Source organism: Phyllobates terribilis, unplaced genomic scaffold, assembly GCF_046119375.1.
Source record: "Phyllobates terribilis strain yellow unplaced genomic scaffold, ASM4611937v1 Scaffold_2__4_contigs__length_985480577, whole genome shotgun sequence".
Taxonomy (NCBI): Eukaryota; Metazoa; Chordata; class Amphibia; order Anura; family Dendrobatidae; genus Phyllobates; species Phyllobates terribilis.
Genome location: NW_027362762.1, coordinates 324,136,315 through 324,154,303, shown reverse-complemented (window position 1 = coordinate 324,154,303; position 17,989 = coordinate 324,136,315). Strand labels below are relative to the sequence as shown.

Below are 17,989 nucleotides of genomic sequence, written 5' to 3'. Positions count from 1 at the left end.
CAGTCTCCGTGTCTCCCATGTAATGTGTATACAGAAGTCTCAGTGTTTCGTATCTGATGTACAGTATACACAGCAGTTTTGGTGTCTCCTATGTGATCTATATAGAGCAGCCCTAGTGTATTCTATGTGATGTATATACATCATTCTCTTATATAATGTATATATAGCAGCCCCAGTGTACCTTATGTGATGTATACAACAGTCTCAGGGTACCCTACATGATATCTACATGGTAGACCTCCCACTGCTTGAGTTCTATAAATGTAACGTGAGCAGTGATGAATTTTCTACTTTGAGGAGACATTCAGTGTAATATATATCTGTGTTCGGAAGAACTTACTGCTGCGATCAGTTCATTACAAAATTATCGCAGTCGTCTGCGCTCGAGACCAACGCAAACCTGGAAAAGTAGTTGCAAGTAGCAACATCATCAATACTACCTAACATTATAGCCTCACCAAAGAGAATCAGCTCCAGCCATCACATTAGGGATGAGTTAATTAAATGTTTGATCAAATATAGATATATTTCAAGTTCATAATTTGTACAGCTCCCGAATGAGGTTATAAATTTCCAAATGGCCCTTGGCAGAAAAAAAGGTTCCCTACCCTAGATCTAAATCAATAAAAGAATGGCTTTGCCAAAAAAAGATCAAAAATTTGGAATGGCCCAGTCCGAGCCTTGGAGTGAATATAGTTGAAAATATGTGGTTGAGCTGAAAAAGGCTGTACACAGGAGATGACTTTGAAATCTGACAGACTTAGAGAGTAACTGCAAATGTGGCGCCCTGCTGTGCATTGGTGCCACAAAACCCAGAAGGGTGCATGGATGGACTTCTCCACAAGAGGCCCTCACAAATTCACACAACTCCATCCTACCACCACCTCAGACCAGCAGAGGGAGCCCGTTAGGGATATATAAAGGTAAGGTGGAACCAGGCAGCTCAGTTTTAGAGTGAGTTTCAGTTCAGTGTTCAGACAGAGAGGAACACAGCTCAGAGTTGAGCAGAGAGCGTGCTGACACTCAGAGAGCAGCACGCTGGCTGTTGTTCTTAGGCGAGCCAAGGCCTACAGCACGTGTGAAGGCCTAGTGAGGGAATTGAGTGGGCCAAAGGTGAGATTTGAAGGAAGTAGTAGCGAGGGGGCAGAGGAGCACACCAGGCTCACCCCGATATATATACCGGACACCGGGTCCGCGCCTACAGGGATATTCATACTCAGTAGGAACTACCGGAACCCCTGGAGGACTACAGGTCCCAGGTTCACCAAACGCTGGCTACAGTACCAGGGCTAGGAGTCATGGAGGTCCCAGCGTCCAGGGAGAGTGATCTCCAAAGAGAAGGCCCTACCACCAGGTCAGCAGGTGCAAAGAGAGACAGTAACCAAGCTAGGCCTAGCTCCAGGCAGGTCAGAAGCTTAGAGAATAAAGCAACGGATCAGGAGGCCCTATACCCGCTCACTGGGGAGAGTCCAAAAGTGTGCCCTTCACCTGGAGTACCCTGGACTGTGCCTGCAGCATCACCAGAAAAGGTACTGAAGCTTACCCCCTTGTGAGTGTCCGTCTTTCCTCCGGGACCGTCCTGCCGCCTCTCCCCTGTACCACCATGCAGTACACCCCACGCTGCCCTGAGGCGCGCTCCACCTGTGGGGAGCCATTCCATCACAAGCTGCCCTACCATCTGCCTCAGAGGACTGCTCCGCAGCGGCGGCACCCCTTAGCCGCATTCCACAGGTGGTGTCACGAACTTTCCAAATCCCCTATATCTATCCCCCTTTTACTGACCGCCCTGGGTCACAGACCGGGCCAGCCACCGTGATATCCCCCAGCAACCAGAGGCCCGGCTGCAGAGTATTCCACAGCCCAGGGGGCGCGTCACAAAGAAGAGGGGGTAAATTGCAAATTCTAGATGTGCCATGCTCATAGTCTACCAAAAAGTCTGAATACTGTCATGAATTGAAAGGAAACTTCAACAAAGCATTAAATTTTAAGGTTGTGCATATTTATGCAACCACATTACTGTAAGGAAGAGTGGGTAAACCGCAAATTCTAGATGTACCATGCTCCTAGACTACTACCAAAAAGTCTAAATACTGTCATAAAATGAAAGAGGTCTTCAACAAAGTATTAGTTTTAAGGATGTTCATATTTATGCAACCACATTATTTTAGTTCTTTATTTTTCTGCTTTCACCTGAAAAGATTTCAGTTTATTTTTCAAATCAATTGTAAACATTATACAGTGAATGAAATAAGTATTTGATCCCTTGCTGTTTTTTTTTAAGTTTGCCCACTGACAAAGACATGAACAGTCTACAATTTTAAGGGTAGGTTAATTTTAACATTGAGAGATAGAATATCCAAAAGAAAATCAAGAAAATCATATTGTATAAATGACATAAATTTATTTGCATTTTGCAATGAGAAATAAGGATCTGACGCGCCCCCAGGGCCGTGGGGTACTCGGCAGCTGGGCCTCTGGTTGCCGGGGGATATCACGGTGGCTGGCCCGGTCCGTGACCCAGGGCAGTCAGTGCAAAAGGGGGAATATTTTAGAAAGGGATTTGGAAAGTTCGTGACGCCATCTGTGGTGTCTGGTGAGGATCACCAGCATTTCAACAGTCCTCTGAGGCAGATGTTAGGGCAGCTTGTGATGGAACGGCTCCCCACAGGTGGAGCAGGCCTCAGGGCAGTGAAGTGAGAGAGGGTGGGTTGCGCTGGGCGTCGTAGTGCAGGGGGCAACAATGGCGCCAATGAAAGAATGGACGGAGGCAGTACAGTGCAGTCATCCGAGATTTTACTCACAATTCTTCAGACAGTCCACAGGTGCACTGTACAGGTGCAGGCCTCCCGCGTCGCGCTGCGTTCACCGGGCAGGGGTTCAATCCTTCCTCAGGCAGCTTGGGAATACCTGGCTGAACCCCACTTTCTCGTGTTCCTATTTTGACCGTCTTTACACTGGTCCTTCTCCCTCCTGCTCTGCGCTGTCCACTCTCAGTCCTGTTCGGATACTCTGAAGGCCCTCCTGTCCGTCGGAGTTACACAGACTTGCTTGACTCTCAGGGGACTAGAATGCGGCTACGATCCCTCTGTCCTTCCTGTACATCGGATCCGGGACCTACTTGACCCTCAGGGGACTAGAATGCGGCTGCGATCCCTCTGTCTTCTGACAGATGTGGGGCATACGGGTGCCGTCCTGCACGCGCTGTACCCCCTAGGATCCTTTCTTAGAACGGAGCCTACTCCCTGCTCTCCTCCTGGGCCTCCTGACTTGGCCCTACTTGTGGAGCAAATCTCCTAATGAGACTCTGTTCCCGGACTGTTCTTCTGAACTGTCCCGAGCTGTTCTTCTGAACTGCTCCTTACTGAACCTAACTCTGAACTGCCACCCTAAGATGGCTTCCCTATTTATACTCCTACCAAAGTGCTCCCTCAAACTACTTCCTCCACCCACACCCACTACTGGTTCCCCCTACCTTTGGGTTCCTCCCACCCCAGCCAGGGTCAGGGCTCAGCAGCTGCGCTCTGCATGTTGCTCCTCCAGCCAGCCTGGAGCAGTGTAGTGTTGGATGCAGGTGTTTGGGGTTCCGTGCAGCACTCCCACCTTACCTGAGAGAAGGGAGACACCACACCTCTGGATAAGGTGCAGTACCTCTGTGGCGACTGAACCCTCAGGGGCGCCACATTCCCCCCCGTAAAACACAGCACATCCGCGGGCTGAAACAAAGCAAAACAGGGATATTTGACATGCAAAATTTTAAGATGCATCCGCATATAAGATTGTAAAACATTTCTTCCCTTTATGGGAGGCACATCACTTTAACGTTGCAGGTTACATTTTTAGAAACATTATAAACCTTTCTTAAATAACATTTTTCTTTTTCAATAAGTGCAACAGGTAGCAGCATGAAGGACCAGTCCGCAAACCCTCAACGTAGGCCCTGGGCGTGGCTGCAGGGCATAGGCGATCCTGGAGTTGGACCACGGCTTCCGCCATGCCAAACAGGTTTTTGTTCTGTGATCATGGTTGTGGATATAAAACCAATATGGTGCACTTTAAGAAGTGCAGAACTATTTACAAAGTCAATGTCCGGCTGCTCACAGTCCCCAGCCTGTATACCCTGACGGGTAATGATAGAAACTCACACTCAAAACATTATTTTCAACTTTAACTATTGCACCCACACGGGTGACTACTTGCAGTTAGCCCCAACTACTGGCCTAGTAGTGGGGTCCCCGCCTGGGGTAGGGCTGATTCTTACCAGACCCAGCCGGGTCATACGGTATGTCCTGCAGGGGGGTGTCTTCGATGACGCGGTACACTTGCAGGGCGTACCACCCGCGTTCCCCGTGGTGTCTTTTAGATATTTCTCCCTCCAGGGTGAGGGGTGTCTCTTGTCGCTGCAGGCCAGGGGCGGAGGCTCGGTCCTTGCTTCCGTCCATGCTGGCTCCGGGTGCGGTCTGGCTAGACTGATTAAGGCCACACCTTGTCTCCATTCCTTCTCTCCGCCTCCTCTCTTCTTTCGGGGGTGGTCCCATGGCGATCTGCTGTCGGTCACTCCCTGTGACGGCCTCCCTGCCTTGACGGACCCATCTATGCGGACAGTCACTGTTGCAAGGGGCAGGGTTTGCTTTTGGCGCCATTCCGGGACCCGGCCCACGATGGGAGGTTCCATACTGTTACTGTTGTCCTTTAGCACGCACATAATGGCGCGCATTCTTCTGGGGCGGGCGCCACACTCAGTAACATAACACAGTTCTTTAGGCACACTTCACCCGCCGGTACGGGCTGGTCACGCATCCTGTTCGTGACGCCAGATCTAACGCGCCCCCAGGGCCGTGGGGTACTCGGCAGCTGGGCCTCTGGTTGCCGGGGGATATCACGGTGGCTGGCCCGGTCCGTGACCCAGGGCGGTCCGTGTAAAAGGGGGAATATTTTAGAAAGGGATTTGGAAAGTTCATGACGCCACCTGTGGTATCTGGTGAGGATCACCAGCGCTGCAACAGTCCTCTGAGGCAGATGTTAGGGCAGCTTATGATGGAACGGCTCCCCACAGGTGGAGCAGGCCTCAGGGCAGTGAAGTGAGAGAGGGTGGGTTGCGCTGGGCATTGTAGTGCAGGGGGGAACAATGGCGCCGATGAAAGAATGGACGGAGGCAGTACAGTGCAGTCATCCGAGATTTTACTCACAATTCTTCAGACAGTCCACAGGTGCACTGTACAGGTGCAGGCCTCCCGTGTCGCGCTGCGTTCACCGGGCAGGGGTTCAATCCTTCCTCAGGCAGCTTGGGAATACCTGGCAGAACTCCACTTTCTCGTGTTCCTATTTTGACCGTCTTCACACTGGTCCTTCTCCCTCCTGCTCTGCGCTGCCCACTCTCAGTCCTGCTCGGGTACTCTGAAGTTCCTCCTGTCCTTCGGAGTTACACAGACTTGTGTCGAGCCCAGGAGATGGGAATGACTTGGCGCCCGGGCCTTGTTGCCTGATTTTGGGGGATGTCGCGGTAGTCGGCTCCCGGGCCCGTACCCTGGGCCTCTCTTTAAAAGAAAGGGGTGGATAATTATGGTTATAACTTCATGACGCCACCTGTGGTGTCTGGTGAGAATCACCAGCGCTGCGGTAGCCCACTGAGGCCGGTGTTAAGGCAGCTTGCGTGGTATAGCTCCCCACAGGTGGAGCTAGGCCTCAGGCCAGCGGGGAAGAAAGGATGCAGGACGGATGGGACCCGGCCGGGTCAGAGCAAGAACAGGGACAGACACGATAGTCACTTCAGTACCTTTTACTGGTGGTGATTCAGGCACATCCCAGAGCACTGTAGGGTGAAGGGTGCATATCAGGATCCTCCCCAGTGAACGGGTATAGGGCCTCCTGTTTCTTACCTTTGTGTAGTAAGTTTCTGACCTGCCTGAAGCTAGGCCTAACTTTTTCTCTGTCCTGCACCGGCTGACTTTGTGGTAGGGCCTTCTCTTTGAGTACGCGCTCCCAGCTTGCGGGTCCTCCGTGACTCCTGGCTCTGGTACGTATCAGATCTTGGGTGATCCTGGGACCTGAAGTCTTCCAGGGGTCTCCGGTTGTCTCTACAGGGGGATATACGACCCTGTAGACGCGGACCCGGTGTCCGGTATATGTTTTCTGGGGTGAGCTTGTACAGCTCCTCTGCCCCCGATGCTACTCACTCCTCTAGCCTTCAGCCTCGCTCGAGGCCCTCACTAGGCTATACACACTGGCAGCTTGCGGGCCGCTTCTTCTGCCGCTCTCTGAGCGTCGGCACGCTCCTAGCTCACTAACCTGAGCTACAACTGAGTCTGACTAAACTGACTGAGCTCGACTCTGTATTCGGATCTGCACTTGCTGAACTCTCCAGAGGAACTGCTAGACTCGACTGCACTGCCTAGCTCCACCTTCCCTATTTATATCCCTATCGGGCTCCCTCTGGTGGTCTGAGTTGGAAGGTGGAGGTGTGTGTGCGCTGTGGGGGCCTCTTGTGGAGGAATCCGTTCATGCACCCCTCTAGGATCTGTGGCACTCATGCGCAGCAGGCCGTACCCCCTAGGATCCTTTCTTAGAACGGAGCCTACTCCCTGCTCCCCTCCGGGGCCTCCTGACTTGGCCCTACTTGTGGAGCCGATCTCCTAATGAGACTCTGCTCCCGGACTGTTCTTCTGAACTGTCCCGAGCTGTTCTTCTGAACTGCTCCTTACTGAACCTAACTCTGAACTGCCACCCTAAGATGGCTTCCCTATTTATACTCCTACCAAATTGCTCCCTCAAACTACTTCCTCCACCCACACCCACTACTGGTTCCCCCTACCTTTGGGTTCCCCCCACCCCAGCCAGGGTCAGGGCTCAGCAGCTGCGCTCTGCATGTTGCCCCTCCAGCTGGCCTGGAGCAGTGTAGTGTTGGATGCAGGTGTTTGGGGTTCTGTGCAGCACTCCCACCTTACCTGAGAGAATGGAGACTCCACACCTCTGGATAAGGTGCAGTACCTCTGTGGCGACTGAACCCTCGGGGGCACCACATATTTGATTCCTCTGGCAAACAACACTTAATACTTGGTGGCAAGCACGAGGTGAGATTTTGCATGGTGCCCCAGACCGATGTCGATTGACAGTCATTTTGTATTTCTTCCATTTTATTACTACTGCACCAACAGCTGTCTCCTTCTCACCCAGCGTCTTACTTAAGGTTTTGTAGCCCATTCCAGCTTTTTGCAGGTCTATGATCTTGTCCCTGACATCCTTAGAAAGCTCTTTGGTCTTACCTATGTTATAGAGATTAGAGTCTGACTGATTAATTGAGTCTGTGGACAGGAGTCTTTTATACAGGTGGCTATGTAAGACAGCTGTCTTTAATGCAGGTAACGAGTTGATTAGCAGCATCTAACTGGTCTGTAGGTGCCGGAAGTCATAATGGTTTGTAGGGGATCAAATATTTATTTCTCACTGTAAAATGCAAATCAATTTATCTAATTTATACAATGTGATTTTCTTGATTTTTTGGGGGGATATTCTATCTCTCAATGTTAAAATTAACCTACCCTTAAAATTATAGATTGTTCATGTCTTTGTCAGTGGGCAAACTTACAAAAACAGTAAGGGATCAGATAATTATTTCCTTCACTGTATGTGACATTAAGGGTGGAAAAAATTCTGAAAGTATTTTTCTTGGCATGATTTTTTAAATTGACCAAAACCTGCCATTTTAACAGTGGTGTGTAGACTTTTTATGCACACTTTATATCTGATATAGGCTAATGTGTATCATAAAACCCCTGAGCTTCAATTGTAGGTCTATAGCCAAAGCCTTCACCTACCATGTGCCATGGGTAGGACAATTGGTCATTATTTTTACCTTTTGACCCAGATCTGTTCAGATTTATTTTGGAATTCACTATAACATCATTTACTCCATATTTTCTGCCATTTTTATGTTATTGATTCTGTGTGGATTTAATTTTACATAGAATACCAAGAGCATTGGTTCTACTTTGAAGCTAAATGGCAATTTTACCTGGAAGAAAGAGAAATAGAAGAAGACAATGTGAACATGCCTAAATTTCCTGATAAGTATGATGCTGATGAGAGAGACAAGGTATTGCTGTCCATTTCATAATTGTTTTACAGCTGGACAGGAGCATTGTAAATATCAAAGTGGTAGTCAGGGACTCCAGAAACTGATCCTACACCACCTCCAAATGACAGCAATGAGGAAGAGTTTGCATGGAGAAGTTGTCAAGCAGGCACATTACCACGTTATACAACTAAAGTATATAGTAATTATATAATACGCTTTAAAGCCGATCCGTCACCACATTTCACAATACAAACTGCATATATTAGTAAATAGATCACTTAAACCCGATGAGGATGATGTGCTTACTTTGAACATTGCTAGGAAAGTGTAATCCAATGTCCACCCACCTAACCTGATTAGTGCCTCTCCTGTAGCTTAAATCTCAAACTGCTCAGTACAATCTGCAGCTGTCAGTCAGGCTGAGTGGGTAGAGACTGAATATTCTTCAACTCAAATTATAAAATACAAGTTTCATTAAAGGGAACCTGTCACCAGATATAACGCTTTTAACCTGCAGATATGCGGTTAATCTGCAGATTAACAGCGTTATTATGCTGCCCGGCGCCTGCACGCAGCCAAATTCAGAGGGGAGAAAATTAACTTTATTCTCCCAGCCAGGATTCAGTTTTAGTCATGGGGGCATGGGCGCTGCGGGTTCAGTCACCGCTCTGAGAATACAGAGCGGCCCCTGGCCCTGACTGACAGCTGTGCACCAAAGCAGAGGGAGTGCCAGTCTGGGCCGGGGGCGCAGTTACAGCAGTCGCTCTGTATTCTCAGAGCGATGACTGAACACACTATCATCGTTCGGAAAAGCCAGATGATTCAAATTTCCCAACTTTATAAAAAGTCTCTCGTCTTCCTAATTGTTGGCGGCATTGGCACTCCTGATTAATTAGCAGTTCATGCTAGTAGTGCTTTCCTGAGTTGCACACTTCTGATGAAGCTATGTGAGGAGGCCACTTTCCCTCTGCAGCATCAGATGTGCAGTGGGACTGAAGCTGACCTGCATCAGGCGATAACAGCACACTCCATGAATCCCAGCCAGCTTTAGTGCAGTGCTTACAAAGTGCTTGCCACTTCTGCTAGACAGCAGTAGTGGCTGGTCTCTATGACAATAAGCTGTTATCAGGAGAACAGGGAGAAGAATTTTAATAAAAAGTAAACTGCAAAGTTGTTTTTATAAGCATTATGCAATCACACGCATTTGTGAAGATGATAATAACCCTTTAAAAAGTCTAATATGTGCTAAGATTTCATACATACCATAGATGTATAAGAAATGGAGCTCAGAAGGTCGTGGAGGAAGAAAAGGACATGATGCACCAATGATTGCATATGATGCCCTGTTAGGAGCTGATGAGGATTGGGAAGAGCTCTGCAGTCGAGCCATGTTCCATGGAGGTAAGTGACTCAAAATAATAGTATATATCATAGTATATCTGTGTGTACAAGTGTATATATATACACTACCATTCAAAAGTTTGGGGTCACCCAGACAATTTTGTGTTTTCCATGAAAACTCATACTTTTATTTATCAAATGAGTTGCAAAATGATTAGAAAATATAGTCCAGACATTGACAAGGTTAGAAATAATGATTTTTATTTGAAAGAATAATTTTCTCCTTCAGACTTTGCTCCCTTTGCAGCAATTACAGCATTGCAGACCTTTGGCAATCTAGCTGTTAATTTGCTGAGGTATCTTGAGAAATTTCCCCCCATGCTTCCTGAAGCCCCTCCCACAAGTTGGATTGGCTTGATGGGCACTTGTTGTGTACCATATGGTCAAGCTGCTCCCACAACAGCTCAATGGGGTTGAGATCTGGTGACTGCGCTGGCCACTCCATTACAGATAGAATACCAGCTGCCTGCTTCTTTCCTAAATAGTTCATGCATAATTTGGAGGTGTGCTTTGGGTCATTGTCCTGTTGTAGGATGAAATTGCTGTCCACAGGGTATGGCATGGCGTTGCAAAATGGATTGATAGCCTTCCTAATTCAAAATCCTATTTACCTTGTACAAATATCCCACTTTTACCAGCACCAAAGCAACCCCCGACCATCACATTACCTCCACTATGCTTGACAGATGGCGTCAGGCACTCTTCCAGCATCTTTTCAGTTGTTCTGCATCTCACAAATGTTCTTCTGTGTGATCCAAACACCCCAAACTTTGATTCGTCTGTCCATAAAACTTTCTTTCAATCTTCCTCTGTCCAATGTCTGTGTTCTTTTGCCCATATTAATCTTTGCCTTTTATTAGCCAGTCTCAGATATGGCTTTTTTTTTGACACTTTGCCCTGAAGGCCAGCATCCCAGAGTCGCCTCTTCACTGTAAAGGTTGATGTAGCGCCCCGAGGGTTTGGTCGCTACAGAGATATTGCATCTCACCCAGAGGTGTGATATCTCACTTCCAGGTAAGGATGGAGTATGGCTCAGGACCCCAAAACCCACATGCACTACACCACATTTCCGGGGGACAGGGCGACAATGCTCCCGGGAGTGAGCACAACTGTCCCTGTCCCTGGCTGGAGTGGGGGAGGGAACACCTAGAAAAGGGGAACCCGGTAGTGTGTGGGTGGGGAGAGTAGATCCAGGGTGCACTGTATAGAGGAGTATATATGGTGGGCACCATCTTAGAGTCAAGAGAGAAGAAGTAGAAAGAGAGAGAGAGCAGAGAGAGAAGGAGGCTGGGAGCAGGGGCTCTGCATGGGCTCTGCTCCGCAGGCAGGCCAAGTCTTAAGGCCTGGGCCTGGAGGAGAAGGAAGGAAGGGGGAAGAACGGAGGAAGCTCTAGGAGAAGACTGAAGGGACCCTAGGGGTGTGGACCGGCCAGACGCCACCGCACGCCCGCCGCTACCACAGTAGGGGGGTCAGGCCAAGAAAAGGGAACCGGATCCCTCATCTAGTGGAGGAGAGCAACTACCCTCAGCTAGTAACCGGAGGCCGTGGCATTGTACGTGCACGGCCCCTGACTACACCCGTTAGGAAGGCACCACATAGGACCCAGGAAAACGGAACATACGTTTGCCCGCCAAGGCCCGAGGCGGCTGGACAGAAACGTGGTCAATTGTGGGGTACGACAGACCAGAGAAAGGACACACGAAGGGGGTCCTGAAAAGCATTCCAAAGGTACCTGGGAGTTGGCCGAGCCCCTCACCTGGTGAGCACAGCACGGCGTGGGCAGCCATTACCTGCAGAAGTGGCTTGGAGTGTAAAACTGTGAGTAAAGACCTTGGACTGCATCACTGGACTCTGAGTCATTACTGTTGCTCCCGCGCACCATCACCCCCACCATCTGCGCTCACTGCCCTGAGGCTATACTCCTCCCGTGGGGAGTTATACTACCCTCTGCTGTGCACGCAACATCAGCCTCAGCGGTCTGTCCCGCAGCGGCGGTTCTCAGTGACCGCAATCCACGGGTGGCTTAGTCGGACACTTAAACATTAAAAACCAAGTAAACAGATCCGCCACTGGTTTGACCACCCTGAGCCACGGGACCGGGTCGCCGCCACGGAGACTACAAACCCCCCCGCATTACACAGAGACCCAGCTCCGGGTATTTCCCTTACACACATGGCCCAGGGGGCGCGTCAACTTTGGCGTAGTCGGCAGGATCGAAACCAACCCGTTATCATCGGGTATTGTGTGCCTAGAGACTGTTTCACTGTATTGAATGTGGCGGCCGCCCCAGAAGAACAGACGTCATTATGTGCGCGCCAAAAGACAACAAGAAGCCACCTCCCATCGTGGGTCAGGTCCCAGAATGGCGCCAAAGACGGAGCCCACCCCCAACAGCCATGAGTGCAGCTGTAGAGATGTCCATCAACGTGGGAGGGCTGCCCCTGAGAGTGATTGTCAGCAGATTGCCCCGGGACCACCCCCAACAGGGGTGGAAGGGAAAGAAAACCGAGGGGCAGGGTGTGGTTTGGATCAGTCTTGGCAGACCACACCCGGAGATGGCGGGGAGCGCCAGTCCCAGTGCTCTGACAAGTGGCATACTGCAGGCCGAAGCGGCTCCGTGCAGCCTCAAGGAGCTGATGGCCCAGCTCCCCGGGGAGGACCCTGAATTCCTCCGGTCTGGACTGGAGGAGTTGGACCGGAGGATGGTCCGGGTGCAGCGGGAGGCCATCGCGGGGTGGAGAGAAGAGATGGGTCGGCGGGACGCGGCCCAGCAGCAAGTGGCGCTGCAACCACCCGACGGCGTGCCTGCCCCTGAGGACGGAGGAAGACCAGTGGAGGCTGAGAGCAGCACTGCAAAGGGAGCAGGTAAGGGGGACGCCCCTGATACCAGCCACGACGCCACTAACCTGCCCCTGGACCCTGTCGCGGAACCAATCGCCCAGAGGTCACTGCACCTCCTCCTCCGCTCCCGCCGCCTGCACCTAGACCCAAAGCCCCAAGCGTAGCCGCCGGACCACGTCCCACGCCGTGCCCCTTGATCCCGGGTACGGCCGGTCGCAAGGCCTGATGTCCCCAGGCGCCTTCCAACAGCGAGCACCCCCGGTCCCAACACTACCACCCCTAGGGACCGACTTATACAGTCAGCTCGCCGGGGTTTTCACAGGAGATGCGGGCGGACGCAGCTCGCAGGCGGGAATTCTGCCGCCGTGAAATAGAGCAACTGGAGAAGGAGAAGCGGGCGCGGCGCCAGAGGCAGGAACAGCTGCAGGCCCGGAGCGCGGAAGAAAAGACCCGGACCCGCCGAGACCCCCAAGCTGCACACGGTCCCACAGTTACCGGGATCGTGGTCAAATTCCACCAGGAGAAGGGGTGGGGGGTTATTTGGGACCTTGAAAGTGAAGAAGCCTCCGGTTTTCCAGCCGAGACCTGAAGTAACTCGGCTAGTCCAGGGACCGGTTCCCTTCTTGCGGCCTGATCCCTCGGACGCCTGGCAGATTCGGGCGTACGGGTGCCGTCCTGCACTCACCGTACCCTCTGGGATCCCTTCTGTTACTGGAGCCTTCCTCCCTAGCTCCCACTCCTCTTTCCTTCTTGGGCATGACAGGCCGAGCCTGCCTCCCGAGCAGAGCTCCTGCAGAGCCCCTGCTCCTTTCACTTCTCCTCCTCTCTTACTACCCCTGTTACAAAGATGGCTCCCCCTTTTATACATATCTTCAAGTGCTCCCCTGTTCTGCGTCCTCCACCCACACCCACTACTGGTTCCCCCTCACTTTTGGTTCCCCCCACTCCTGCCAGGGACGGGGCAGCAAAAGAAGTGCATAATGCCCTTCCAGCCGGCCTGGAGCAGTGTAGTGTTGAATGTGAGTGTTAGGGTCCCGGGCTGTACTCCATCCTTACCTGAGAGAAGGAGATGCCACACCTCTGGGTGAGGTGCAGTACCTCTGTGGCGACTGAACCCTCAGGGGCGCCACATATACATATGTAGCACCTGAGGATTCGGCTGCTGCAGGGGTATTGCACCTCAACCCAGAGGTGTGATATTCCACTCCCGGGTAAGGATGGAGTGTGGAACTGAGCTCAGTTAGCTGCATGCACTACACACATCCCATTTCCGAGGAACAGACCGATGGTACTCCCACTAGAGAAATGTGCAGGTACGACAGTGTCTGTTCCTGGCTGGAGTGGGAGGGGGGGTGGAACATCCCAGTAGTGTAGGGGCAGATAGGGGGAGCAGTCTGGGTAAAGTTAGGAGCTCATTGGGTGCTGGTCACCTGAGCTCACACATAGAGGGAGTATATAAGGTGGGCACCATCTTAGGACAGGGTCTTTTGCAGAGTGAGGTCAGTCTGTCAGTCTTTTGTCAGAGCAGAGCAGAGGAAGAGAGCAGAGGAGAAGAGCAGCTCCAAGGCCAAGAGAGAGAGAGAGGAGAAAGAAAGACCCAGAGGGGGAGAAAGAAGGAACTCCAAGAGCCCAAATTAGACCAGAGGGTGAAGAGTTGGCAACAGGGTACCGGATCCCAAGCTGGCAGAGGCTACAGCACACCTTAGCCAGGAACCGGAGGTCGTGGGCAGGATCGATCTGCCACGATCACCCACTAAATCCACCGGAAGGCAGACCACGAATAGGGTCAGGGAACCCAGAGACAAGGGTTTACCACCAAGAGGCCCGAGGGAGCCGGACATAGGTGGATCCCTGGTGGGGAAGGCCAGAGAAGAGGACAGGACAGAAAGGGAGCTCAGGACCACGCTCCAGAATCACCTGGGGGTTGGCCGAGTCCAGGACCTGGTGGACGCAGCACGGCTCGGGTGGTCACTTAAGGCCGGAGTGACCAGAACAACTGCAGTAAGTAAACAAACCCTGAACTGCACAGCCCGACTCTGAGTCTCATTTCCATCCCCGCTGCACCACCACAACCCCCATCCTCTGCAACTGACCCCCTGAGGCTATACCCCTCCCGTTGGGGGTTATACTACCTAAGCTGCACACACATCACCAGCCTCAGTGGACCCTGCTGCAGCGGCGGCCTTTTGACCGCAATTCAACGGGTGGCGTAGTCGACACAAAAGAACATCTAGTAACATCATAAGGACTGCCACACACTGAGCTTGACACCCTGGGCACGGACCGGGTCACAGCCACTCGGAGACTACAACCCCCATCTGATCCGGCTCCGGGTATCCCTAACAGCACTGGCCCAGGGGGCGCATCAACTTTGGCGTAGTCGGCAGGATAACGTGCCCGCAACAACCGGGTACTGCGTGCCTGAAGAAAAGTTCATCGTTACCTCAAAAAGAAGTCTCCTGCCGGTTCCGGAGGGTCCCCGCCAACGGACCCCATCACAGGTCGTTTCCCGCCGGTTGTCCGCCATTTGCAGCTTTTTCCCGCCATTTCCAAAGATTTCCCGCCTTGGAAGAGCGGACGCCATTATGGGCGTGCCAGAGGGTGGCAAGAGGCCACCTCCCATCGTGGGCCAGGTCGAAGAATGGCGCCAAAAGCGGAAACCGCACCCACCAACAGAGACTGTGATGCTGGAAGTGTCCATCAGCGTAAGAGAACTGCCCCTGGAACTGACAATCACTAAGTTGCCCCGGGACCACCCTCGATGTGGGCGGAGACAGAAGAAGAGAACAAAGATGGGTGTCGCCTGGAGCAGTCTGGAGAGAGCGCACCCGGAGACAAGACGTCTGGAGGGAGAGTCAGGCAGCACCGACCCAGTGGTCAGGAGCCTGTTGCAGGTCGCCACTCCAGAAGGCCTGCTGGAGATCCTAGCACAGCTCCCCCGAGACCGGGAGTGTGCACAGACCGCGCTGGAGGGCCTCGCACGGAGGATGGCCCGGGTGCAGCGAGAGACGTTGGCGGAGTGGAGCCGAGAGATGGCCCAGCAGACCGAAACTCGTCAGCGGAGCACGCCACCCGAGACGAGGAGACAGACCGCCTCTGAGGATGGCGCAGGAGGAATGAAGGCAGGAGACGGCGCCGAGAAGGGAGCTGAACGGACGGAGGCAGGTAAAGGGGACGTCTCTACCCCGAGCCGGGAAACCGCGTGCCTGCCCCAGCTCCCCGTCGCAGAGCCTGAAATTCCCCCTGCCGTGCCCGTCGCTGCATCGTCACCGCCGCCGACTAGGCCTCAACCGGAAACCGCGGCCGCGACCCCTGTGACGTCACACGCCTCGACCTCGAGCGTGGCCAAGCAGGAAATACCACCGGCCTGGTCGCACGGCCTAGTACCTCCGGGCGCCGCAATACCAACGGCGCCCCCTACCTCCGCGGAGCCACCGGCCTGGCCGCAGGGCTGAGTAACCACGGGCGCCGCCGTTCTTACGGTGCCCTTTACTTTCAAGGTGCCCCAGGCCTGGTCGCAAGGCCTGGTCGACCCGGGCGCCACTACCATCAACGCGCCCTCAACATCTAGAGTGCCGCACCTGGGTGAAAATCTATTTGCCCAGCATACGTGCCCGGATGGGCAGCCCTTCATATGGCCCCAGGAGTACATTCAGCTGGAACTCCAGAGAGCAAGGCCCATGTGCGAGCCCCTGATTCCGGCTCCGAAGCCCGTAAAGAGGACCTCGCCCCCGCTGGAGGAGGCACAGTTCGAGTGGGACCCCACTGGAGAAGACCTCATGGGGTTCACTCAGGAGACTCGGGCAGCCGCAGCGGAGCGTGCAGAGTGCTGCCGCCAGCAGCTCGAGGTCTTTGAGAGGGAGCGGAGAGAGAGGCGGGTCCGGGAACAGCAAGCGCAGATAAGGAGCGCGGAGCAGAAGAGCCGGACCAGGAGGAATCCCCGTGCAGCACATGGTCCCCCTTCCACCAGGACTGTGATAAAATTCAACATGCAGCACGGATGGGGCTTTATTAGAGACCATCAGACCCCCGGCGACGTCTTTGTGACCCGCAGAGACGTAGAAAGCCATCTGCCGGAGGGACACAGAGGTCGTGACCTGTATGTAGGGGACGAGGTCACCTTCACCCGGCACAAGTGTGCCAAAGGACCCTACGCCCTCCATGTGCATCGCCTGACGGAGGAGGAGCTGCGGTGTGAGGAGGAGCAAGAGGACCCGGACGGGTCTGAAGAATCTAAAGAAGGAGCAGGAGGACGCCGTCGTTGAAGTACGGTAGAGAGAGACTGTATAAAGTTGCCCGTCGGGGTATAAGAACTGTTCAAGTTAAAATATAGTCCCCGTTGGGACCAGCCAAGAGTGAACTGTTAACCCCGTGTGTCCCTATTCCCACTGACCGAGGACTGAGAGCGGTCAATCCTCCCTAATACCTGGCCGAGGACTGAGAGCGGCCATATCCCCTTGTATATAGTTGCGCTTCCTAAAGCGCCCCCTACCGGTTTTATAGGAAACTGTTTTTCTTCAAGAGACTGTCGCACTTTACCCGGTCACAAGTTGCACCGTGACCGGAGGTACCAGAAGACAAGAATGTTTATATGAAAAGGTTATTGCTGCTGATGATGTTTTATAAGTTTTATATGTTTATGTTTATGAAAAAATTGTATGTTTTGGATGTTTTTGTTTATATCTTACAGCCCGAGGACGTGCTGTGATTTACCAGGGGGGAATGTAGCACCCTGAGGATTCGGCTGCTGCAGGGGTATTGCACCTCAACCCAGAGGTGTGATATTCCACTCCCGGGTAAGGATGGAGTGTGGAACTGAGCTCAGTTAGCTGCATGCACTACACACATCCCATTTCCGAGGAACAGACCGATGGTACTCCCACTAGAGAAATGTGCAGGTACGACAGTGTCTGTTCCTGGCTGGAGTGGGAGGGGGGTGGAACATCCCAGTAGTGTAGGGGCAGATAGGGGGAGCAGTCTGGGTAAAGTTAGGAGCTCATTGGGTGCTGGTCACCTGAGCTCACACATAGAGGGAGTATATAAGGTGGGCACCATCTTAGGACAGGGTCTTTTGCAGAGTGAGGTCAGTCTGTCAGTCTTTTGTCAGAGCAGAGCAGAGGAAGAGAGCAGAGGAGAAGAGCAGCTCCAAGGCCAAGAGAGAGAGAGAGGAGAAAGAAAGACCCAGAGGGGGAGAAAGAAGGAACTCCAAGAGCCCAAATTAGACCAGAGGGTGAAGAGTTGGCAACAGGGTACCGGATCCCAAGCTGGCAGAGGCTACAGCACACCTTAGCCAGGAACCGGAGGTCGTGGGCAGGATCGATCTGCCACGATCACCCACTAAATCCACCGGAAGGCAGACCACGAATAGGGTCAGGGAACCCAGAGACAAGGGTTTACCACCAAGAGGCCCGAGGGAGCCGGACATAGGTGGATCCCTGGTGGGGAAGGCCAGAGAAGAGGACAGGACAGAAAGGGAGCTCAGGACCACGCTCCAGAATCACCTGGGGGTTGGCCGAGTCCAGGACCTGGTGGACGCAGCACGGCTCGGGTGGTCACTTAAGGCCGGAGTGACCAGAACAACTGCAGTAAGTAAACAAACCCTGAACTGCACAGCCCGACTCTGAGTCTCATTTCCATCCCCGCTGCACCACCACAACCCCCATCCTCTGCAACTGA

At 52.7% G+C, this 17,989-nt stretch overlaps 1 protein-coding gene across 1 annotated transcript in view; it reads left to right on the top strand.

Annotated features, from left to right (window-relative positions):
* The window catches only part of ADPRHL1 (ADP-ribosylhydrolase like 1), a 97,579-nt gene that overhangs the window by 73,475 nt on the left and 6,115 nt on the right, over positions 1 to 17,989 (top strand). The window contains exons 5-6 of the mRNA XM_073664415.1: positions 7,962 to 8,089; positions 9,340 to 9,472. Coding sequence (XP_073520516.1) covers positions 7,962 to 8,089; positions 9,340 to 9,472 — 261 coding nt within the window. The remainder of the gene's footprint in view (positions 1 to 7,961; positions 8,090 to 9,339; positions 9,473 to 17,989) is intronic.